We start from the raw sequence: 25,256 nt of genomic DNA, 5'->3' as shown, positions 1-25,256 counted from the left end.
GATAAAGTGAAATCAAATTAAAAGTAGGTCAGATTGGTAATATAACATTTCAGGAAAATCCTCTTTGTCTTTAGTTAGAATGAGTATCAACTTTTGTCCTTTAAGCTAATATGCTCATTTGATGCCTTTTATTTCCATCCTGCTGGCCTGTGGGTGCTAACGACACAGTGTCTTACTGAGTTTCTTTTGGCTTTGTGGCCGCGCTCCTGTCACCGACAATGCCTGCTGGTTCTAGGCTGTGTTCAGTTTTTGTTGTGGGGTGTCGAGTTTCCCTGTTGTTCTACGGGGGTATCAGGGAAGGAGATGTGTCCAAACAACATTCCTGAACTGTCCCCTCTGGTTTTTTAAGAACAAACAAAGTTCTCACTGTGTCTAGTTAGACTTATCAGAGAGAAGAAAGCATGACTTAATCAGTGCAGTTCATCTCAGATGTATACAGGCTCACCTCCACAGAAGCAGTAGTTTACACATAATATGTGAAAACATATTTATGAGACATCACAGGCTCACAGTCTGAACAGCAGCATGTCAAAGACTCACATCCATCATGTGTCATAATCAGGTTTAGTTTAATAATGTGGGATATTATCTCAAATGTCCACTTATTTGAAATGTTAAGACATTGTGCAGTAAAATACTTAATCAGCAATCAATCAGTAGTCTAACACAAGCACATGGGTGTCTGTGTGCACATGTGAAAACTGTACCAATTTCTGATCACATATTTACATATCAGGCAGTCCCTCCCTAGAAAAAATGCAATTTTTTACTTTCCTGCATTTCTACTTGGATTAATTCGACAAAACAAAGAGCCACCTGCTAGATTAGTTAGATTGAGGGTGCTATGAAAACCAAGAATGCATTAAGCACAGTTAACAATGTTTCACATGAGGGTTGCTATTCTCAGTACTCACAAGGTCATCTTTAAAGTCTAACAATTGTAATAAAGCACAAACTCTTTGGATGAATGAAATGGTCTCACAACAACTAACTAAATCCAGTCCCACCTGTATACTTTTTACACAGGTAGTGGGAGATCTTCTCAATAGCACTACTAGCTGATGTAGTTGTAATGTTATACATGAATAAATCATCATAATTTTAACCTATTATCTCAAACCAATGACTATTTTAATGCACAACTCAGAAGGTGAATTTTGCTCCTCAAGACTTAAAAGATCCATTTTAGTCGAGGACTATATCTTACTGTGAAACCTCCCCTTACAGTAAACTTGTATGAGAGAATGAGAGAATAATCGTAATAATGAAAGGACAGCGCAGAGCAGATACATGAAAGGAGAGATAATTACATGAAGTGATGCATCCTGGTATTTAAAAATAATTCCATGCAACGTCTGACAAAAAATGAAAGCAGTCTGTAAAAGTCTAATAAGTCACTTTCCTACACTCAACATTTGACTGTTAATTCAGACCAGTGGCGGCAGGTGACTCAAATAACTGGAGAGGACAGGAAGAAAAGTAACCCACAGTGTCATGTTATTTTACACTAGTTGGCTACTTTTCGTATGTTATGTTCTTATGTTCAAATTCAGGCTTTGCAGAGACCTTTAATGGGGCAGGTGCTCAAAGTTAAAAAGGGGCACATGGGACAAGATTTTAAAACACCGACATAACTTACAGCATAGTCTGTTAAGTTATAGCAACCCATAATCAAACAGGATGTGACAAAGAATTTTACAACAAACCACATCATACTATATCACTATTGCCCACCTTAACTTTTGAGGTGTGCAGGTTTGGCTCCTGGCCTTCAAGATTTGATTGGGATGCAATGATATCACGTGACACCTACTGGCCAAGAGTAGTGAGAAAATATTCAAAAAAAGACTTATCAAGTATAGTTTTTGTCCCAATCAACAAGGTTTAATTGGACTCTCAAAATGGAAATCATCCTTGCACACGGTAAGCAAATCACTTAATTCTGCCCGTCAGCCCCATTTGTCCCATGATTTGATGATGATATTCATGGCCATGTTTGAGGGAATAGGCGCCATCTTCCCTTCTTTGGGCAACTCCTGTAGCTGCCATTGTTGGGGTGTTGGATTTCCTGAAGTCCAGGTTTGCATCCTAGATGTGGGGCATTTGGATTCAGCACAAATCCACAGGGGAAAACCTGATGACCTGTGACATTCTTCTGAGTTCATGATGACAAAGTAATTATTAGACTCAACATGCTATTAAAATAACAACATTCATGTTTTTTAAGTGAGGTAAACCCAAAGTTGAGTCTGAGGCTTTCTCGGTGGTCAGTGGTACAAATAATCAATTGCAAGAGGCAATTTCCATTATTTAGCACATATTGATAAATGCTGGAATATTACCTGTATAAACAACAGTTTAGTGACACTGCTTTAAAGTCTTTCTCTCTCTGATGATGATCTCATTCATGTGAGGTCTATTTCATCCTCTTTCCACTTTTGGCCTTTACTCACAAAAGAGAGTCCTTAGTCTGTCCTTGGGGATCCTCCCAGCCCATCATCACAATACACACCTGACGCAGATACACAGCCACAAGGGAATACAAAGCGATTATTGGATAAAAAGTACAATACTAATAATTTACTAGTTTGACTCGTTAATCAAAGTTGTGGCCTTAGTTGATTTCTAAGCAGATGAATTTACGTTTAATTTGAAGTGTTTCAGGACTAAATGACTCATTTCTGGAACAAATGGTTTAATCTGATATCACAGATGTTTCAACCAGGAGAAATCAAATATTGTTTGGATGAAACCTTAGGCAGGCAATATAAATTTCTTCCAGACACACCTGATATTAAATAAATTCTATCTATCTAATAAAAATGTCTTCCAGACACACCTGGCTCAGAAATAGGTCATCACTTGTACCAAATGATCTCTTTATGTAAGGTGTGAATGTGCATATTTCTCAACTGGCAATTGTCAATTTAGTTTTTTGGTCAACACAAAATATTTAAGACTAAAAGAAAACAATTTGCATTTATGTATTTTAAAGACATGATTTCAATGATGCATCATTTTTTTTCAATCTACAACTTCATCTAACAAAGGTGAGCTTCCTCCTCTGGCTCTGATAGGCCACCCAAACACCCCTGAGGGGAGGAGTTACAGCCTCTGGGCTTTTTGGTATTTGCTGAAACAATAAAGGACCTGTCAGTTCATCTGAAAGAGAGAGAGAGAGAGAGAGAGAGAGAGAGAGAGAGAGAGAGAGAGAGAGAGAGAGAGAGAGAGAGAGAGAGAGAGAGAGAGAGAGAGAGAGAGAGAGAGAGAGAGAGTCAAATTTAAGCTTGAGCTGCTTCCCTGAAGTCATTTTGAGAAACAGCATCACACATCTTGCCTCCAGGCAGTGGCTTCGCATTAAAACACTGAAGGCATGTGGACAACACAGTTAAAGATGCTAAAACTTTTGCTTTTATTGGCCTTCACAGAGGTAAGGGATGATCATTTCCTTTTTTTAACATTGATTTTCTCCCAAATATTTGACCAAAAATACACTATGAAGAACATTTTAATATATTAATGTGCAGAAGTTGGCATGTTTTCCAATTTTTGATCTCATTCATGTTTTATAATGAATAATAGTGTACAGAGGGACGACTTTTCAAACACATGAACACAGGCTCTTTTGAGTGTCAGTGCTTTCAACAAGTGTGTGTGGCATGCCCAACCTTAGCTCAATAGACAAATTCATTCCAACCTGAAAGAAATACCTGCACTGACCAGTCCTGAAATCTGTGTTGAGTGAAGGTAATGTGCAGCTTGCTGCCTCTCATGCTCCGAGAATATGATACAGGAGATAATTTGCCTCAGGATATAATGTGAAATACCAATCACTTGCTACCCTTGGAATGATGTCCTTGTCTTGAAAATGCTGTGTTTCCTGTCATTTATCATCAAGTTATTTCCTTGTTTCATTCACTAACCTGACATGTTTTGTCATTTTCAGATATGCACTGCTACAAATGGTAAATAAGCCTCCTTTACATTTGCCTTGATGTATTTTACTGAAACCTAAAATGCAAACATCCTAAATTTGATTAAAGAACATGTTTAGGTGCCCATATGAACACTGACACTTTTTTGCTTTAATCATTCCTCTTTTTTATACTAACCATTAAGAAATCCCTTCATAAAACACTTTCAGTGCTTATAAGTGATGGGGGACAAAATTCACAGTCCTCCTTCAGGGCAAAAATATATTTAAATGTTCATTTGAAGATAATATGACCCTTTTTAACCTGCAATCATGCCTCATGAATGTATCTGAACATTATTATATCATCTCCTTCAGACATCACTCTGTCAGTGTTTACGGTCACATCAAAGAGTATGACAGTGCAGTGGAGTGGACATACTGGTGCTAGCTCATACAAGATCACAGCAACACCCAAGAACTCTCCAGAGCGGCCGGTCTTTGCTCAGTTCAGTGGGAACTCTGTGATGGGCTCAGTCAACTCCCTGTCACCAAACACGGTGTACACCATGCAGTTAGAGGCCATGGACAATGCTCTCAATGTCCTCAGCAGTGCAGCAACTGAGGAGACAACAGGTCAGTAACAACACTGAGGGCAGTAGGAAATGGACTTTGTGCAGAACTTTTATAATATATTAACAGATACCTGGCAAGACAGTCTTAAAACATATAAGAAGGCCCTCCGTAACACCAGAGCTGTCTACTATTCATCACTAATAGAGGAGAATAAAAATAGTCCAAGGTTTCTTTTCAGTACTTTGGCTAAACTGACAAAGAGTCATAACACTACTGATCCATGTATTCCTTTAACTCTCAGTAGTGATGACTTCATGAGTTTCTTTAATGATAAAATCTTAACTATTAGGGACACAATTAATCACCTCCTGCCCTCAATACACACTGATTCATCCTCTAACATAGGAAACTCAGAAACTGCTGTTAAACCTGATATTTATCTAGACTGTTTCTCTCCAGTCGACCTTATAGAACTAACCTTAATGATCACTTCCTCCAAACCATCAACCTGTCTCTTAGACCCGATTCCAACTAGGCTGCTTAAGGAAGTCTTTCCCTCTGTTAGCACTTCCTTATTAGATATGATCAATCTGTCTTTAGTGACAGGATATGTACCACACTCTTTTAAAGTAGCTGTCATTAAACCACTTCTTAAGAAGCCAACTCTTGATTCAGAGGTTTTAGCCAACTATAGGCCCATATCTAACCTCCCCTTTCTCTCTAAGATCCTCGAGAAAGCAGTTGCTAATCAGCTGTGTAACTTTCTAAATAATAACAGCTTATTTGAGGATTTTCAGTCTGGATTTAGAGCTCATCATAGTACAGAAACTGCACTGGTAAAAGTTACAAATGACCTCTTAACTTCATCAGATAATGGACTTCTCTCTGTCCTCGTACTGTTAGATCTTAGTGCTGCCTTCGACACTATTGATCATCAAATCCTGTTAAAGAGACTTGAACATTTAATTGGTATTAAAGGAACAGCATTAAATTGGTTTAAATCCTATCTGTCAGATAGATTTCAGTTTGTAAATGTTAATGATAAATCCTCCATGCAAACACAAGTTAAACACAGTGTTCCTCAGGGTTCAGTGCTTGGACCAATACTATTTTCCTTATATATGCTTCCTTTAGGAAACATTATTCGGAAACACTCGATACATTTTCATTGTTATGCAGATGACACTCAATTATATCTATCAATAAAGCCTAATGAAATCAACCAGTTAACTAAACTACAAACATGCATCAAGGACATAAAGGCCTGGATGACCTGTAACTTCCTGCTGTTAAACTCAGAAAAAACTGAAGTTATTGTGCTTGGCCCTAAACACCTCAGAAACACATTATCCAATGATATAACTACTCTGGATGGCATTACTTTGGCCTCCAGTACTACTGTAAGGAACCTAGGAGTTATATTTGACCAGGATCTGTCCTTTAATTCCCACATAAAACAAATTTCAAGGTCTGCCTATTTTCATCTGCGTAACATTTAAAAAATCATATTCTGTCTCAAAATTATGCTGAAAAACTAATCCATGCATTTGTTACTTCAAGGCTGGATTATTATAATTCATTATTATCAGGCTGTCCTAATAAATCTCTAAAGACTCTCCAACTGGTCCAGAATGCAGCTGCACGCGTTCTGACAAAAACTAGAAAGAGAGATCACATTACTCCTATTTTAGCTTCACTGCATTGGCTTCCCGTAAAATCAAGAATAGAATTTAAAATCCTTCTCCTCACTTTTAAAGCTCTTAATGGTCAGGCTCCATCATACCTTAAAGAGCTTATAGTACCTTATGTACCTACCAGAACACTGCGCTCCCAGAACGCAGGCCTACTTGTGGTTCCTAGTATCTCTAAAAGTAGAATGGGAGGCAGAGCCTTCAGTTATCAGGCTCCTCTCCTGTGGAACCATCTCCCAGATTCGGTCCGGAGGGCAGACACCCTCTCTACTTTTAAGAGTAGGCTTAAAACTTTCCTTTTTGATAGAGCTTATAGTTAGCCTGCTCCTAGTTTATGCTGCTATAGGCTTAGACTGCCGGGGGACTCCTACCTCCATGATGCACTGAGCTCCTCTCTCCTCCTCTCTCTCTCTCTATCCATCCATCTATATCCAATAACATTCATGTACTATTAATGCATTCAGTAACCTACACTTCTTCCCCGGAGTTGTCTGTGCTTTCTCGTGTCACAGGCAATCTGGGCCTGTAGACGTCCGGATGACAGATTCCAGTCCCGGACCTCCTAGCTTCAATGTTTATTTTCTATGTGCTTCTCTCTCTCTCCTATTCTTGCTCTCTCTCCCCTCTACCCCAACCGGTCGAGGCAGATGGCCGCCCACTTTGAGCCTGGTTCTGCCTGAGGTTTCTTCCTGTTAAAAGGGAGTTTTTTCTTGCCTTTGTCGATAAGTGCTTGCTCATGTTGGAATGTTGGGTCTCTTTCAAATTAAAACCTGAAGAGTTCGGTTTAGAACCTGCTCTATGTGTAAAGTGCCTTGAGATAACTTTGTTGTGATTTGGCGCTATACAAATAAAGATTGATTGACAATAGAGACAGAGATCCTACTTTAACTTACTGCACCTAAAAAGCTTAAAATCTAACTAACTTTATGTCTGTCTTGTTTTCCAGCCCCTGAAGTCCCCAGCATTGAGCAGGCCTACTCCAAGCACAGCGACAGCATCACTGTGGAGTTCACAGAGGTTTACGGGGCAACCAGCTACATCTTGAGGGCAGAGTCGCAGGCCGGAGATTTTTTCTTTGAGACAGAAGTGAGAGGTTCCCCAGGCACCGTCGTCCAGCTCCAGCCCTACACTGGCTACAAACTGAGCGTCATGTCCGTCAACAAAGGGGGGCGGAGCCAGCCCTCATACCCCATCAAGGCCAGGACAGGTGCAGACAAGTCTCTCACTTGAGTCCTACAGAGACTAAACTTGTATTAGAGCATTTTTAAAAGATGACAGAAAATTCAAAAATTGATGAAAGATCTAGTTTAGATGATATTATAACATGATAACTGAATCAGCAATTATGAGATATGTATGATGTATGAAAATTAATTAATAACCATAGTTTACACTCACTTTCACGCTCAGACACCACACATAAGAAGCAGTTTACTCAAGATGGTAATCAGCATTTTAAGAGTGAAACACAGCCTTTCTGTTGTTCTTGTAGGACAATAGTTGGTTAGCTTACTCCGCCGGCCATAACGGTATGTCATTTCACTGCCCATTGTCACACAGTCTCTACTCTTTGCTGCCAACGCAGTAGGTTGGAAACTGTATCCATCTCTTTGCTATATAATGCTCTCATAATATGAAAAGAGAAACCATGAGAACTAGGTTGTCTCCCTTCCCGAAGGAGAACTGAACGTAATATAATCACAGGAGAATTGATTCCATTTCACACCTCTTAGAAAAAAAAGTTGTCAGGGCAAGAGCAGAATTAAGAAATCAGTGTTTTTGTCTATTTCAAATTTTTTTTTTTTTTTTTTTTTTTTTAAACACCACTTCTTACTTGTATCCTTTAGTGGTGATGGCACCCAAGTTAAACACCACCTCCCCCAGCAACGACACCATCCTTGTGACTTGGTCCCCTGTTAAACATGCTGTCTTCTACACGCTCTGCATCATCCAAGAGGGCTCCAGCACCCGCCTCAAACTGAACACCACTGACATCACAGTGACCTTTGATGCCCTCCAGGCAGGGACAACCTACTGTATCAAGGGCACGGCCTGGGACTCTGAGGGTCGCGCCGGAGACGACCTCACCGTCTGCCAGATCACGCGTAAAGATGATTGATAAAAGGAAGAATTAAGTGTGACAGAGAATGTTAAAGTGAATCTAACAGATCTTATTAATCATCTCTTTTTGTTTTAATTTTCAGGTCCACCAAGCCCAGATGTGACTCACATTCAGGTGACTCAGGGTCGGTCTCTTGGGATCGCTGTGTACTGGGCTAAGGTGCAGGGAGCGGAGATGTACCTGGCCTTGACCTCTAATAGCCAAAACTGTAGCACAATCAGCATTGGTTACTGTAGCATCTTTCCTGTGGAGTGTGGCCAGAACCACTCTGTCTCTGTCACAGCCTATAATTCAGCTGGACCGAGCAGCCCCTCGCAACCAGCAGACTACATCACATGTGGGTCTATCACACACAAACACATTGACTATTTGTATACACACAATCCTTTGTGGAATAGATGTACACTTTTAGAAATACATTTATTTCTCAAATGATCTCCTTATCTCAGCAAGAAAGCATATATAAACATATTTCCGAAATGGCCTCTAACAAGTAATGTTCGCTCTTGTTGCTTATGAACCTTTCTCTTTCTGGTAGACCCGTGTCCCCCGGAGAACATCTGGGTGGAGGAGCCCAAAGCAGGCAACTGCTCAGTGGTGTGGGATGAAGTGCCGCTGGTGGAGTACTACATGACCTTCATAAAGAGGGACGATGGCACAGAGAAGTCGTGTAACACCACTGGAACCACGTGCCCGTTTTTCTGCATGTGTGGCTACACTTACCTCACCACTGTCTTCCCCTACAACCAGGCTGGCTCCAGCCCTTCTGCACATGTCCGCAACTACACCACCAGTAGGACAGTCACCCAAAAGCACTGAAATACCATCACGAATTCATGTTTTTCCCCAAGTCAAATGTCTGTGATATCTTTAAGTGAAGTAACTAACCCGTACATAGCGTAATTGTGGCTATTATGGCGATAATGTATAATTTAGGAATCAAATTGCCATGACACAAAAGTCGCTTGAAAACCAGTCACAGAGAAGATTTAATCTGGGTTATATCTTGGTACTGTTATTTTATTGTCATGTTGTAATGGACTTTAAGCAGAGATTGTTTGGTGAGTCACAGAAACATTCACAGCTAAATTTCCATTTATGGCAGACGTTTAACGCAGGAAGACACCCAAATCTACATTTTCAGTTTCATAACTGGCTCGTTTGGGTTTGTTACGTGACTTTGGTTCTTTGACATCATACATCATGACTGCAAGGCTTTTTGGCAGCTGACTCGAAAATCTCAGATATCGGAGCTCTGCTGTATTCTCAACCATGTCATTGTTGTTAAAATAGGCCTTTTTAATAACAGATGTTCTTAGATTCCATGGCAGGAAAAGCACAGGTGTAATCAATACTATTAAAATTGACTGTAATCCATTTCCGTGTGCCACTTATCTCACAAAACCAATTCCTTGGTATTGAGGACACATGAACAAAGTTAATATGATTGTAGTTACACCTGTGCTTTTTCTGATATGACAAGTCAAATGCTTTGTACAAACTGGCGTTGGCTGCTCACAACTGTACACATTAAAAGATGAGGTTCAGCAGTAGTGCAACAGACTTTCAAGTACAACAAAACATGTGAAACTGTGGTCCTTTGCCCAGTGTTAATTATTTATTCCTGTACTTCTCCTCCCTGCTTCATCCCCCTAGTTCCTTGTTGCCCACAGGGTGTTTCCGTGAACCTGGTTTCCACAGAGACTCTGGAGATCACATGGTCACCGGTCAAAGGGGCAGAGCTGTACGAGACAACGGCAACACAGACCAATGATGTCATCCACTGTAATGACACAGCACCGGTCTGTGCACTGTCTGACCTGCAGTGCAACACAGCTTATTCTGTGGTGGTCACACCCTGCAGCGAGTTACGAGGATGCAACCGCACCTGCACACCACACACACATGAGACAGGTGCTGATGGGTTATTGCAAAAACACATAAAGTAGAGTGGCTTCTCTAATCTCAAATACACACACACACACACACACACACACACACACACACACACACACACACACACACACACACACACACACACACACACACACACACACACATACAATAAGTGAGGGAGGGGATTCTCTCAAGATGAGTTGATAAACCTGAAATATTGAACAGCACTGATTTAAAGGTAGAGTTTGACATTTTGGGAAATACACTTAGAGAAGATTGATACCATACCCGTTAAATATAATGTTACTACCAGCGGCTGTTTAGCTTAACTTAGCACAATGACAGGGGGAACAGCCAGCCTGTCTCTGTCTAAAGGTAACACAATCTGCCTTCTATTACCTGAATGATGTTTTTACACTTTTTTTAAAATTACACTTGTTTTTGAAAAAATTAAATGATGTTGTTGTCTTAGAACAGAGCCAGGCCAGCTGTTTTCAACCTGATTCCAATCTTTCCACTAAGCTAAACTAAGCCAATCCGTTTCTATGAGAGTGTATCAATCCTCTAATTTTACTCTCAGGAAGAAAGCAAATAAGTGTATTTCCCAAAATGTAAATCTATTCCTTTAACATAATTTCTAACTTTGCAATTGCACACTGTATGTATTTTTAAAATGATGCCTGTCTGTCCTGCTGCAGCTCCGTGCGCCCCAGAGATCCTGAATATGACGCAGTCCGACAGTTCCTCATACAGAGTCCTCTTCACCAACCCCAACACTCAAAACACAAATTACACCATCACTGCCGTCGGACGCTATGACAAACACACTTGTAATACAAGAAACAGCTCCTGTGAGCTCACACAGCTGCCCTGTGGTTCAACCTATGACGTCATGGCAGTAGCCACCACAGCTGTAGGAAGGAGTCTACCTGGATACAGTAAACCTTTGGAAACAGGTACGACAGTATAACTAGTCATCTGTTATAATCTGTGTAGTAAGGAAAAACTCCCTAAAAACCTTGAAATAAAATCATGTGCTCATGTGCTTGATTATACTGAGCTGAGGGTCTTTACAACCTCTCTTACTGTCCCTGTTGTAATAGATAGAGAATAAAATGAAACCAGCAAAAAGTATGAAAACATGCAGATCCCAGCTAAAAACTGGGGAAGCAGGTGCTGATGCTGATAATAATAAAGCAATGTTTGTTTTCCTTTTCATGTTACAGAAATGTCAATATTAGAGAAGTCAAATCCTATTAACCCGGTTATTTTAAACATGTTTATCACTTGTGATCAAATGAATGGAAGCGAAAGCTTTACAAATACTCTCACCAAGTGTATTTCTCTCCTCAAGGTCCTTGCTGCCCCACATCTGTGAATGTGACCCAGGTCACACAGGCTATGACCAACGTGACCTGGTCAGCCGGCCGTGGAGCTCGTTCCTATATCACCACACTGACGTCATCACGTGGACATGCTAAGTGCCACACTCTGGACACCCACTGCCTGATGGGATGCATCACCTGCGGCACCAACTACAGCGTCCATCTGGAGGCCATCAGCAGCACCGGACACAAGTCAGAGTGCAAATATCATGGATTTTCATCAAGTGAGGACAAATACATACATGCTACATGTATACACAGTGGCTATTTGAGGGTGAGGTACTTGACTTTAGACATTGGACACAAAAAAACAAATTTTTGTAACGTTAAAGGATCATAGCAGTGGTTTTGCATATTTGAGCCTATTTACTGCAAAATACAGGTCTGTAGTTAGTTTTCAGTTTTCTTCATTAACATGCAACAAAACCTAACTTCAAGCTAATTTCTTTGGAAGTTAATTTGCATTCCATACTGAGATGAAAGGGTGAGTATTCTCAATCACTCAACACCCACTCATTTTCTTGTAGATCCCTGCTGTCCAACAAGTGTCAAGCTCTATCGCAGGGCCAACAACTCCCTGAGGGTGTACTGGCGGTCTTTGGGTCCTCGGATCCAGAACCATACAGTAGAACTGTATGGGACGGGAGCCAACTACACCTGTATCGCAGCTGCTGGCAGCATATACTGTGATATCCAGGAGGAAACCTGTGGGGACGTCTACACAGTAGTGGCTGCACCGGTGGGACAGGACGGGATCAAACTTAGCTTCTGTCAACCGAGGACATACTCAGGTGAGTCATAAGTGGATTTATACTCTGCACTGCACTACAGGACTAATATCATTAATTTAAATCTGTATTTGTGGTAACAGCTGCATAAATGTGTGCATTTTGTTATATCCTCAGTTCCCTGCCCGGGAAGTAATGCTGGTATGGGTAAGTATCCTCAACAGTAAACTTCACATTTTCTTTTTAGTTAAATTAATTTTGAAATTTGGGGAAATATGTGTATTTGCTTTCTTGCCAACTTGTGGTTTTATGTGGAGTTATGTTCCAGACTATTTCTTGGCTGCTCGCAGTAACTTTTTTTTTCAGGAAGTAACTGCACCCAATTTTTCCCAGTGGTGGTGTTGCAGCGAAAAATCCCCCCTTTGGCCCCAAAATAATTTCCCCCATAGACCACCATTGTAAAACAGACGCCTGTAAAACTGTTGACAGGACATCTTAAACAGCAGAAAAGGTCAATTATGACTCTTTCTATTACGAATGTTTGATCCATGGAGGTTTTATATTTGTAAAACTTTCCTCGAACTGAGAAAAGCGATTTAAAAAAAAATCTGTGACGCAATATAAAGTCTATGGGCCGAACGGGAACCTGTGGGCAGGGTCAGCAGGGAAACACTACTACCGTTCAGTGGGCCGCATAATGCAGCAGTAACACAAATACAGTTATAAGCTGTTTACTGCTACGGCACTGAAATCTTATCTCTCTCTTTCTGAAGTGATCTCTCGTGGAAGACGAAGCGTGCATTAAATGGGGTGAGTCCTTGTTTTTCAACTCCAGATAAGAACATACTGTCTTCAGACCACATGGAAGCCAAGTTATGTAACAGCCTGAGACAAGCAACGTGCTCTCCTTTACATTTACGTGTGCTGATTGTGAACATGTGTGAAAGATATTGATAAAAGGCTGCTTTCTCAGGAGGTGTCTATTGTGCTACTTCACAGTTTCAGGCGTATCCTGTGACAGCATCACATGCGTCCATTAATTGACTGTACCTACAGGTAACAATAGATGTGAGTGTTTGAGTAGAACAAGAGAGAAGCACAGCTGAGAATGATGTCTATCTGTCTTTACCTCTTGGGATTTCTCGGATTCATGTCTGCCTGTAAAACATGGAGGGAAGAATGAGAGGAACGTGACTCAGGGAAATAAAGATGGAGAGCAGCTGCAGGAACGTGACTCAGGCATCTTATTGTGTCTGTGATGAGTGGCTGTAAGATGATAGATTTTTTATAGCTACGGACTTAGTGTGACAAAGCTGTATTCAGCTTTATGCATCTAAAATTTCACAAAGAATATGATCATTTATTTTGCACGAAAAAAACACTCATCAGTGCTGAAACTTGATGAAATAATTGTAATATGAAGTTTTCCACCAATTGCAGGTTGATTATCTTTCTCTCTAATTTATATTCTCTTGTCCTACAGTGAAACGCCCCCCTTCCTGCAAAAACAACCTCCCAACATGGCTACTGTGTTTACACCAACGGCAACTGTGAAGATCCAGTATACCCAGATGAAATATCACTATTGTTTAGGAATATCTCTGCTATGCTGTTACTGCTGTTTTCAAGATAATCTGTATAGAGTCTGACAAACTGTTTCTGCTGAATAAATATGAAAAAACACTAAATGAGAACACAAATAAAGCAGAAAAGAGGGCTTTGGGGAAAAAATAGACTACACCGTTAATGACATTTATCATGTGTATTTGAAAATACTCTACATATTTCTACTTTTTATCATAGGCTGCATTTTATTTTACTTTTTGCTGTCTAATTGCTCATGTTTTATTCATTGCAGTTACTCTTTCATGAGTTGATTAATTCAACATGTAATGATATCTGGTAAAACTTAAGAAAAAGCAGAAATTTAAACTTTACAGCACATAAACATAGCATAGCAATAATTATTCAAAAACATTTTGATATAAGATTGTAGGACTTCTCAAAGTAGGAGACCTCCACACGGCTGCGGTAGGTCTCTGGGTTGTAAAACTGCCCGGGTGGTTAAAGTGGGGCAGCGAGTATCCATCGTCGGCCTGGAGTCATGTACGGCGAGTCCTGTGGATGATACGTCTGATCAGATTGCTAGAGATAGATTCAATGTTACCTCTGCTTTCATTGGATTTGTTTGCCCCCCGCTGACAGATGACAACAATAAACAAACATTGTTTTTGCATTACAACAATGTGTGCTGTCATCATCTTGTGTGGGTCTTCTTTATGATGTAGAGATGTTTTGTCCCGGTGTGACACATGAGTTATATTCAGTCCTCCAAAATAATCCAGCAACAAGTCAGAGAGGCTTCTTAAAGGAGGTCTCACTTATACAGAAAACCTGTTATGGAATATGGATCTTTGACTTTCACTAGCCTTAAAAGTTGTATACTGTAACTGACCCAAGAATCTCTGCCCGGGCTTATTGCACATATGTTTTACATTGCAGGGGTGGATGATGAATGTTGTTGGTCCATTTGGTTGATTGATTAATAAAGGCCACTTTAAAGTAGAAGATAAAAGCTGAACTGTAGTATTACACTATAATACATACAAACAGAGGAACTGAAGATTTATAAACCTTATGTGAGGTTATTAGAGTACAAAAACCTATACTCCATGGGCTTACAATACCCAGAACCCCGAACTCTAACATTACCTCCAAAATTCCATGTCTGCAATTTGACCAAAATGCAAATTGGTGAGTAATGTAATGAGGAAAATCAGTGTACCACAGTTATTGAAACACTGTTGCTGCCAATCAATTCAAAGAGCTTTACTAGCATGACCAGATACTGTACTGTTAAAGCATAATCAGTGAAGCATTGTCAGTAAATTTACATTTGCTAGCAGCAATGATGTGATCCCTCACCAGCTTCCCATCTGTAAACGTACCAGTTGTGTTTACTAAGTATTAAATCTGGTAGGCAAATGATTTTCACCCCTTCATTACTCAGTCTGTAACTTTAATGTCTTAAGTACCTTTACATTTATTTCAGAAGGAATTGATTCACATTTATATCAATATTTATGTAAAACTATTTTATAACTCAAGTGTTCAGCCATGCTAGCAGCTATGTCAGTGAGTTAGACATTAAAGTTGATTCTGATTCAGGTTATTTCCAGACAAAACCACACATGGTGGCACCTAAATCCCAGGGGTGCACTTTCAAAAACAATTACAGGGCTGAATCAACTAAACATGCCCGTATTCAAGAGTGTTTGGACACAAGCTACTCAACACTTAGCTAGGTGGATACTTTTCAGTGTGATGGTGTCCAAGCTGAATTCCAGGCTTCTCACAAAGGGACGTCATGCTTAAGATGAACACGAGTAGCCGGGTAAAGGAGTCAGAGGTGTGAACCTTTTGTCAACGCTTGCAACACACAATAAGCTATCATATTCATTTATGTAACACCTTTAGGAGAGTTCACAGAGCTTAACATTGGGATGTTTTGCATATTATGAGCAGGAAATCCCTGTAGTCACACATGTTAGCTGTTCTTAAAGTTCTGAGTTCATTATTATTTGTAGTTTCAACATCCTGGGTCACATAAAGTATGTAAACAGTCCTTGATTTATTTCTTATAAAGAAATGAAACTATATTGATCAATTAAATTCGAATTAAAATGTCAAAATGGCATTTATTTAAGAGATTGAGACAAGTCAAAGACAAAGTCAAATGCAAAATAAACTAAACATTATACATTCCACGTCAAGAAACCCTAAATGGACACCAAATAGACCATGGACCTCCATTTGATCAGAATTGTCCCAGGGTCCTCCATCTGATAAGATTTTTTGCTTTTAGATGCTTTACTGTACCCAAAATATTCATACTTTCATTGTGTTACTTATGGATGGAATTATATTGAAAATAAATGATCCTCCTATTAGTCCTTAATAAGTTTATATTTCCCAAAGTACGATTCCCTGAACCCTACTTTACTTAATACTTTAGCTCTGTGACATCAACAACAACAAGCTCTTAATTTTATAATACAGACCAACAGTCAGGATTAAAGGGACATTTACATATATCTAGCAAGACATCTTATACTCACCATCATTTATCACTTCAAATGGCTGTTTCTTCATACAGTACATCATGGAGTATTAAGACTTGCAAAGACCTCACTTCTAACTGGACATACTATACATTGATAAAGCAATTTTTGGTTTAGTACCACCTTATTTAGTTAGATGGATAACCTTCAAACAAGTATGAATGGTTTCTATTATTTGTAAACCTTTTCAAATGGAAACTAAACAGATGGTATTTTAGTTCCTGAATATGTGGCACTGTGATTCGTATTGGTGATTTAATCAATCGCTGATGCCTATTTGTGATCTTCTATATGTGTAATATTGTTTAAGTCTTTTTAATTTCAGTGAGACTTTCCTGGTAAAAAGTTAAGTAAAAAGAAATCATGCAACCAAAATATTAACAAGTATAATGACCACAAGGCACATTTTTGTATATGGCTGTTTGCTAACCTAAATAAGACTTAAGAGATCAACTATTATACAATTCTGCCTAATGATGGAGCATTTTCAAGATAAATGAAGGATGTGGCAGGGGATTTTCGGTCATTTCTCAGTCACTCAGTATGTTATACAAAAGAGATCATATTATGTTACAGCAAGAAAAGCCTGTTTTCTATACGAGGTGGTTTGCATTATCAAATAAATATAGATATTAAGAGAAAAATCACTTTTTATGATGAGTATTGCAGTTCATGTTTTCAAAGCTAAGTTGGTCTTAGACAGATATAAACTCCACATTTATGAGTTATAATATAAGCAAAATATTCCAGGAACATCGAGTAAGTGCAGTTTGAGTGTAAGGATGCATTGGTGGACTTTGTTTTCTTTTTTTCCCTCTCATGATGACAGGGCACCCACAGGCATTTACTTGTCCTCGTTTAGGACGTCCTGATTGGTTCCCATGAAGTTGATCTCTAGTGCTCAGCCTGTAAAGATTTCAGATGAGCTGCTGCGTGCAGGACAAATGTATGGACATAATAAAGTACTGAAACTCTGACAGTCATCATGGATAAGATGTGGACGTTATATTCATCAGTCATCCTATTGTCTGTCATACAGGTACTTACACTTCCTTTTAAATTTTGTTTCTTTTTAGCTTTATTTTTAAAGTACCATCACGTTTGCAATAATTTGTCATTAAACCACTTTTTTTTCTTCTTAGATGCAACATGTTTTGGCTACAGGTGAGTGTGCTTTTTCAGTGACTTGTTGGGATCTTTTTTGTTGTTGTTGTTTTTTGTCCATCATTATAAGACAAGTTGGATAGATGATAATGTTTTGCACTGAATATTTTTCATCCATACATTAGTACAATGGATTATAGCTTATAGCTGTATGTTTCATCCTAACAGATGTATGCCTCATAACACAGTGTATCCTATTGTCAGAACTGTGACCTAAAAATGTGCGAAAATTGTTTGAAATTGTTTGAAATCTGATCAAAACTGATTTCCATAATGATATGGTCTCCATCATTGCAAAACTATAGACATAAACCATTTTTTATTTTTATTTAAATACCTGAGCAAATATAGAAAATAACACAAATCATATAAATGTAGATGGTGGTGGCAAAATGTTCTGGCAATTTGTAAATATGTGAGACATGCCGCTGGGGACTGGAAAACTTGGACACCATCAGACTGACTGAAGATATACTTGATTTAAAATGATAATAACTGCTGAGGAGGTTTCCATCTCCAGAGATAGATAACAAACATCCCAGACAAAAGAAATCAATGCAACCATTAACTATGTTTTAAATATGGTTAATCTTTAGAAATTGATTTGTTTCTCATATCTGAGTGTGAGATGGGACATTATGAACACAAAAAAGATCTTTTGCTACCATGTTAATCATATTTTGCAGAAAAATAAGTATGATAATTGGAGAAAACATAAAATCAACTTAATGATAATTTTAATACATAATATAATAATTGTTATACTGAAAATGTCCCATGGCATGCTCAGAATTGAGCTATAAACAGTTGTGTTTGTATATTTATGGGATTTACCACGAAAACAAAATCATTCTAATGTTCCTATAAGTTTAAAGCATGTATACAATTATCTGAATCAACTTCATTTAAAAATGGCTTTGATTAAAATGTATAAAAATAAGATTTAAAAATACAATATAATATAATATTATTCTATCTTCTTGGTGGCATTCATTAATACGTTTATATTGATGTCCTTTTGCTTTAGTAATAAGTATTTTTATTGTCCCATTGTGTGTTTTATAGTAGGTTACAACCTGTTGCTCATTTCCTTACTGTATAAAATATATCAAATCAATTTTTTTTTCTTTTTTCAGGATGTAATATTGTGTCAGTGACGTCTCCTTCAGCATCAACACTAGATGTGAAATGGAGCAGCTACTCAGGAGCTTCATATTATTTGCTGGATTTGAGAGTTGTGAACTCTACCAGTATCGCCCCAGTGGTGGTAATGCAGCCTCCACCCAGCACACAGAGGCTGATTCAGGGATTAAGACCAGGACATGTCTATCAAGTCACACTAAAGGTCTTTGAGTTTTACACTGTTGTGTGCACAGACATTGAAGAAACCATTACAGGTAAGGGGAAGAATTTTTTTTTAAGTAAAGCTAAATAAATAGGAAGAATCCCTTTGATGATATTAAATGCTTTATCTTACATTCCGCAGTGCCCGCCACATCTCAGATCACCTTTTCCAAAGCTATTTCAAGTACGTCTATAAAGTTTGAGTGGTCCAGCGTGACTGGGGCAGACGGCTACTTCTTGTATGTGGAGAAGTTGTTTAGTTTTCCTGCACAGAAATACAACTGGACCTTCACATCCCTGGGTGGACAGGTGGACGACCTGACTCCCTCTACAACTTACAACTGTTACGTTTACTCCTCCAATAGTGCTGGACAGGGTGCCAGAAGTAATATAAGGACAATAATGACATGTAAGTGCACACAAGATGCTGGTTTTACAGGATTTTATTTAGAATGATCAGATTGATATTCAGAAAGCTATTTGGGTGTAAGTATGTGTGAGTGGATCCATGCTTAATAAGTGATTTGTAAATACATTATTTAAATACATTATTTATATCAACACTTGTATTTTTTCCTAAAAGTGGTGCAGCCACCAACTGGTGTGACTCTTGTATCGACGGGAAAGAGCACAGCCCGAGTAACATGGAACCCTGTGAGCAAAGTCCTGCTTTATCAAGTGAGCCTGAAAGACAACGACAACCCCAGCAATGACCCAGTCATCAGAAACACTTCAACCACATCCATGGATATCAGTAATCTGGAGCCCTGCTCCACCTACACAGTGGGAGTGTCATCAGTCAACATCTTCTTAGTGCCTGGGGAGCCCTCGAATGTTATACACACTACCTCTAGTGAGTATTTGAGCATCAAAACATATTTGTCTGATTAAATACATTCTCAATGTAACATTTGTGTTCTTTAGATGTTGATATGTGGGCTCCCACTGTTGTATTTGCCAGATTATTCATCATCATTATTGCAAAATCCACCAATATGTAGAAAAGTATAGAAACTCAAATGCTTATCTTAACCACAAACTGATTCACATGTGAGTATGTGATCATACATGATGTTACTTAAATCTGGACTCAATCAGATGCCAGAGAGGTCATTTCCTCTGAATAAACAGTTATAAAACTCCAATAATAGAAATCAGAATAGACTTATTTGGGAGATGGGGAGGGGCCATAAAAAAGTACTGTCAAAAGTAATCACAGGTATAGAACACTGTATTTTCCCATGTTTAGCAGCTGGAGTCCACAAACAGAAGTAATTTTCTGTCATTTTCATTAGCAGACTTCTGAAACATCATTCAAACATCAATTCAAAACCTGATTTAAAAGCAATTCTCAAAAAAAAATTGGGTAAAAAAAACACATAATATATTATCTGTTTACATTTTATACACTCCTTTTCTTTAGCCATAAACCCTGTGACGTCAACCTCAGTGGACTACAGCTGTGCCAGCGGCATGGTGACAGTGACATGGGATTTGGTCTTTGGAGCTAACTTGTACAGAGCCACAGCTGTCGATGGTACTGGTGCAGCACTTAACTGTACGTCAGCTTCCACCAGCTGCCAGATCACCAGCCTCAACTGTGGTGAGAAGTACCAGGTCCATGTCACAGCCATTTCTGATGACTGCGAGAGCACCTCCAATGCCTCTAGCTTGTTCAAGACAGGTGAGGGGAACAAACTACAAACTTGCCTTTTATTTGTCTGCCCATTACCTTTTTAAATCCCTTCACCTTTCTCTGTGCCTCATCACATGTCTGTATGTTTCCCACATACATGCAACCCCCTCTCATTTTACCTCAGGTACCTCTCATTGTAACAGACACTCACACTTCTGGACATGCTTTATCATAAATCTTCCCCATAATTCTGTCCTTTGGGAAGCTGTTTAGGTTCCTCCCATTGTGTCCGATGCTCTTTTCTCATGCTGGGAGGTGAAACACACCCTCTCATTTGTAACCAAGAACAGCCACCCAACACCAGCTAATCTAAAGTTCTTTATAGTCTATTGAAGTCAGGGAGTTATCTCAAAGGTCAGCTATAATATCAGTCTGGAAAGTGAAAAGGTGAAGAAGACACACACACACACACACACACACACACACACACACACACACACAGCCCACCCAAGTAAGATCTAGATCTTACTTCTATGAATGCAAACAAAGAGGCAAATGACAAAGAAGTCAAATGTCAGGTTCCTCAGATGCTATTTGTGGACTTTTTAGACTTTTAAGCTAATATTATGCAATGCATGCTTTTTTCTCCTCATTTAGACAGAGTTTAAAAATGTTTCGTGCTACTCACTATTTACTGTGCTGTAATTCTCTAATTCACTGTCTCATTTCTCCAGTCCCCTGTGCTCCTGCCAACTCTCAGACCATCCACGACTGCTCCAGCAATGTGATCGTCTTTAGGTGGCAGCCCACCAACAACACCTTCTACTATGTGGCCACAGCTGAGGATGACACTGGCAAAGTGACTGAATGCAGGACGCCAGACAACTTGTGTTACTTTACTAATACGGGCTGCGGTCAGTTTTACAAGTACTCTGTGTACGCCGTCAGCTCTGATTGTAACAGTGAAGTCACTCGACCTGAGTTCGTCCGGACTGGTGAGAAGGATTTAGTTTGATTTTTTTTACACTTTTTAAGGTATAATTATGAACTCCAAGCAGTTCAACAGTTTCAAGAAAATCTGTTTTAGTTTAAATGTATATGTAATATTTATATGTATTTACATATATGTAAATGTGGCATCCATCCAATTTCTACTTGTGAGAAGAATATAAAAGTATCTTACTACATAATTCCTAATTCGTTGTCTTTTTTCTTTTCTCTTTTCTTCTCCTCCAGCTCCCTGTCTACCAACTAATGTAAAGACAGCAGCCGAGTGTCACTCTGACATGTTGGTCACAACCTGGGACTCAGCTGCTGGAGCTCTTTCCTACACTGTTGAAGCTCAGGGTAACACTGGAGAAACCTACAACTGCACCTCCTCCTCCAACAGCTGTGCGGTGACTGGTGTGCCATGTGGAGAACACCTCAGTGTGTGGATCGTCGCCTCCAACGACAACTGCTCCACTGACAAGGTGCTGGGAGAAGCGGCTCAGACTGGTGAGTGGTAGAAGCTCGGTGAGACACTGTATGATGTAATTTATAGTTGCACAGATATGATACATGAACGCTGCTCTGAGTAGCAGTGTATGCTCTGTTATGCTAAGATGTTTAACGAAACACAAACCTTTCTCCCACTCTGCAGTTCCCTGCGCCCCCACCAATGTGTCAGCATCAGTCGACTGCAGCCAGGATTCTGCCAGAGTTAACTGGACGACGAGCATTGGTTCTTTGTTGTACATCGCAGTTGCTCAGGATTCAGATGGAAATTCGCAAAGCTGCAGTTCAATGGGCACCAACTGTCTGATTGAAGGCCTGAAATGTGGACAGAACTACACTGCCAGTGTAATAGGCACTAATCTCAAGTGCAACAGCAGCGCCAGAATGGAGGTCACTTTCATGACAGGTAGGTCAGAGAGTTGAATTACATAAAAAATGGATCTGCCATCAGGAAACAGACTCTCTGATTATTCATCTCGATCTAGTCTTCATAAAAATGGATGAAAGTAAGATTTACTGTACAATACTTGCACTTTCCAACCAAATCCTCTGCTTCTTCTCCAGCACCATGTCCTCCAACCAACATCGAGGCATTCAGAGACTGTGACGCCAACCATGCTCTGATAGTCTGGCAGAACCACAAGTCCACAGGCCTCTATACAGCAACCATAGAAGATCAAAGCAGAGTTCAACTCACCTGCACCAGCAACACTGTCAACAACTGTAAAATCACGTCTCTGCCCTGTGGAAGGAGATACAGTGTCACTGTCACCTACCATGATGGAAACTGCCCGTCCACCTCGACATCTATCAATATGGACTCAGGTATTGCTGTGTTGAGTCTGGATCCATAAAAGCCTGTTAATCAGGATGTGAACCAGCAGCAACCCTAACTGCTTCTGTCTGTAAGACATGAAAATTATGAATGACTTATTATCTCTATGTCTTCTTCTTTTAGTGCCATGTGGTCCGGAGGATGTCCAGACCAGTATGGCCTGTGTTACTGGTGAGCTGACGGTAAGCTGGAACATCTCTGTCCCTGCGGAAAACTATACCACTGTCATCTCCAGTGGGATGGGTCAGTCCCTTCACTGTAACTCTACAGAGACCCAATGCACCATGGGAGGGCTGGCGTGTGGAAGCTCCTACATTGTGACAGTGTTCTCTGTCACTGGGATGTGCTTCAGTCTGCCAAGCACAGAGGTCCCAGTGCAAACATGTGAGAGATGCTGATTTGCTATCATTAAGGATGCAGCGGGAAGTTTTTTTGTAATGCAGTCTCAAACTTCTCCTTTTGTCTTTATTCCTCTTCAGTGCCATGTCCTCCGACCAACGCCACAGTTGTGCACACATGTGCTCCAGATCCTGTTCCTGTGTCATGGGTGGCCAGTAACAGTGCCAAATATTACACTGCTGTTGCTGTGAGCAGCATAGGTCACAGGTCAGAGTGTACGACCAATAAAACATCCTGCAGCTTCTCTGGACTTCTGTGTGGGGAGGTTTACACCATTGGTATATCAGGAGCTGATGACAACTGCACAGGCCAACAGGGCGACACTGTGTCTCTGTACACAGGTAACACAACACCAATAACTAACATGAAAGTGGTTTTATTTCGGTTAATTTATTTTTACAGTCTCATTCATAAAGGCCTCATTAAACCTGATTGATGACTATATTGTTTCCTCCTACAGAGCCATGTGTTCCTTCTAATGTTTCCAGCCAGCTGAACTGTGGCGCTGGTACTGCACAGGTGTCCTGGGACCCGAGTCCAAATGCTATGAGCTATGATGTGAAAGCCACCAGCTCTGGACAGAATGTTACCTGCAACAGCACCAGTCCCAGCTGCACACTGAGTAACCTGATCTGTAACTTTGCGTATGACATTGTGGTGACCGCCACTGATGGGACCTGTGTCAGTAACTACAGCGCCCACTTCAGACAAGCTCCAGGTATTGAGAGAGAGGACCACCTACATTTAAATGTCACCATGACTGCCTCTTTCAAATTTAATGTGAAAGGTAACTAATCAGCGCACACCAGTATTTTCTCGGGGGGGAGTCTCGGGGGGCGTCATTCAAGCTAGAACCGCCACTGGTGCTAAATAAAAGCGACATCTGGCATCATCGATTCCCACATGGGACTAAATTTGATCAGATGGTTTTCATGATCAGCTGTTGCAAAAGACACTAACTTATTGCGTTGAAATTTTAAGTTGCCAACAGCTTCAGTGAGTTTGACTAGTTGTCCTGCTAGATGTTAAGAGCCAGAGCTGCAACAATTAGTAGATTTATTTGACAAGAAAGTAGGTATTTTAATAATCACCCAGTCATTTCAATCATTTTTCAAGCAAAACATTACGAATGTGTGGATTTTGACTCTATCTCATTATTTTCTCTTTCTGTTAGTGCCGTGTGCTCCAGTGAATGTGAACTCTACCTTGTCCTGTAGCAACAATGACTTAATGGTCAGCTGGAAACCTGCCTCTGTGCCCCTAAACTACAGTGTCACTGCAGCGCCTCTGGCTGGAGATGTAACTTTAGTCACCTGCCACACTGACAGAGCTAGCTGTAGTCTGAGTGGCCTTCACTGTGGACAGACTTACAATGTGTCTGTAAAAGCTTCTTCTGGCAACTGCAGTGGGGCATACAGCATCCTGACTGTTCAGACAGGTAAAATACAAGATGTTAGTATTGATATATTTTCAAACTTTGACAACAACCTTTTCACATACTGTGCCATCCTCCCCAAGGACCCTGCTCCCCTCAGAGTTTGACAGCAGTGACAGAGTGTGGCACAAACTCCCTTCTGGCCTCCTGGAATGCCTCTCTTGGAGCAACGTCATACAGAGCGACTGTGACAGGCCCCAACAGTTTCTCTGAAACCTGCTCTTCATCAAACCTCACATGTTCTGTCAGTGGCCTAAAGTGTGCCAGTCAGTACACTGTCACTGTAGCGTCCCAGGACAGCCAGTGCACCAGCTCTCCAAGTCAAATTGTCACGATTACAGGTAGTTTTCACATATTTTTGTAGATTTTATGTAACTCAAAGCTGTTTTCTTCAATTGGAACACATCATATGGCACTTATCTCTTCCTCCAGGACCCTGTGATCCTGTCAATGTGACCAGTATGCTTCAGTGTGGCACAGACACAGCCACAGTGTCCTGGGATACAGCTGCCGG

At 40.1% G+C, this 25,256-nt stretch overlaps 2 protein-coding genes across 2 annotated transcripts; both read left to right on the top strand.

Moving 5' to 3' along the window:
• The first annotated feature begins 4,284 nt into the window (after positions 1-4,284).
• Positions 4,285-13,116, top strand: fndc7a (fibronectin type III domain containing 7a). The gene is made up of 11 exons (XM_062429231.1): positions 4,285-4,549; positions 7,127-7,387; positions 8,028-8,285; positions 8,385-8,639; positions 8,841-9,095; positions 9,959-10,216; positions 10,897-11,154; positions 11,553-11,807; positions 12,111-12,374; positions 12,489-12,518; positions 13,085-13,116. Exons 1-11 carry the CDS (start codon positions 4,330-4,332, stop codon positions 13,114-13,116), a joined length of 2,346 nt encoding a protein of 781 aa, XP_062285215.1. The 5' UTR covers positions 4,285-4,329.
• Positions 13,117-18,866: 5,750 nt separating this feature from the next.
• On the top strand, positions 18,867-22,496 carry LOC133990821 (fibronectin type III domain-containing protein 7-like). The gene is made up of 7 exons (XM_062429228.1): positions 18,867-18,993; positions 19,083-19,325; positions 19,524-19,793; positions 20,391-20,624; positions 21,311-21,571; positions 21,813-22,073; positions 22,219-22,496. Exons 1-7 carry the CDS (start codon positions 18,867-18,869, stop codon positions 22,494-22,496), a joined length of 1,674 nt encoding a protein of 557 aa, XP_062285212.1.
• Positions 22,497-25,256: the final 2,760 nt, after the last annotated feature.

The sequence above is a fragment of the Scomber scombrus genome, chromosome 11 (assembly GCF_963691925.1).
Source record: "Scomber scombrus chromosome 11, fScoSco1.1, whole genome shotgun sequence".
Classification (NCBI taxonomy): domain Eukaryota; kingdom Metazoa; phylum Chordata; class Actinopteri; order Scombriformes; family Scombridae; genus Scomber; species Scomber scombrus.
The sequence above is the reverse complement of the archived record's forward strand: the minus strand, read 5'-3'. Positions and strand labels throughout refer to the sequence as shown.

Coding starts and splice junctions, on each gene's coding strand:
- LOC133990821 (XM_062429228.1), top strand. CDS start 18,867: ATGCAGCCTCCACCCAGCACACAGAGGCTGATTCAGGGATTAAGACCA. Junction 18,994..19,082: donor CATTGAAGAAACCATTACAG/GTAAGGGGAAGA, acceptor TACATTCCGCAG/TGCCCGCCACATCTCAGATC. Junction 19,794..20,390: donor TGTTATACACACTACCTCTA/GTGAGTATTTGA, acceptor CGTCAACCTCAG/TGGACTACAGCTGTGCCAGC.
- fndc7a (XM_062429231.1), top strand. CDS start 4,330: ATGACAGTGCAGTGGAGTGGACATACTGGTGCTAGCTCATACAAGATC. Junction 8,286..8,384: donor CACCGTCTGCCAGATCACGC/GTAAAGATGATT, acceptor TTTAATTTTCAG/GTCCACCAAGCCCAGATGTG. Junction 11,808..12,110: donor ATATCATGGATTTTCATCAA/GTGAGGACAAAT, acceptor ATTTTCTTGTAG/ATCCCTGCTGTCCAACAAGT.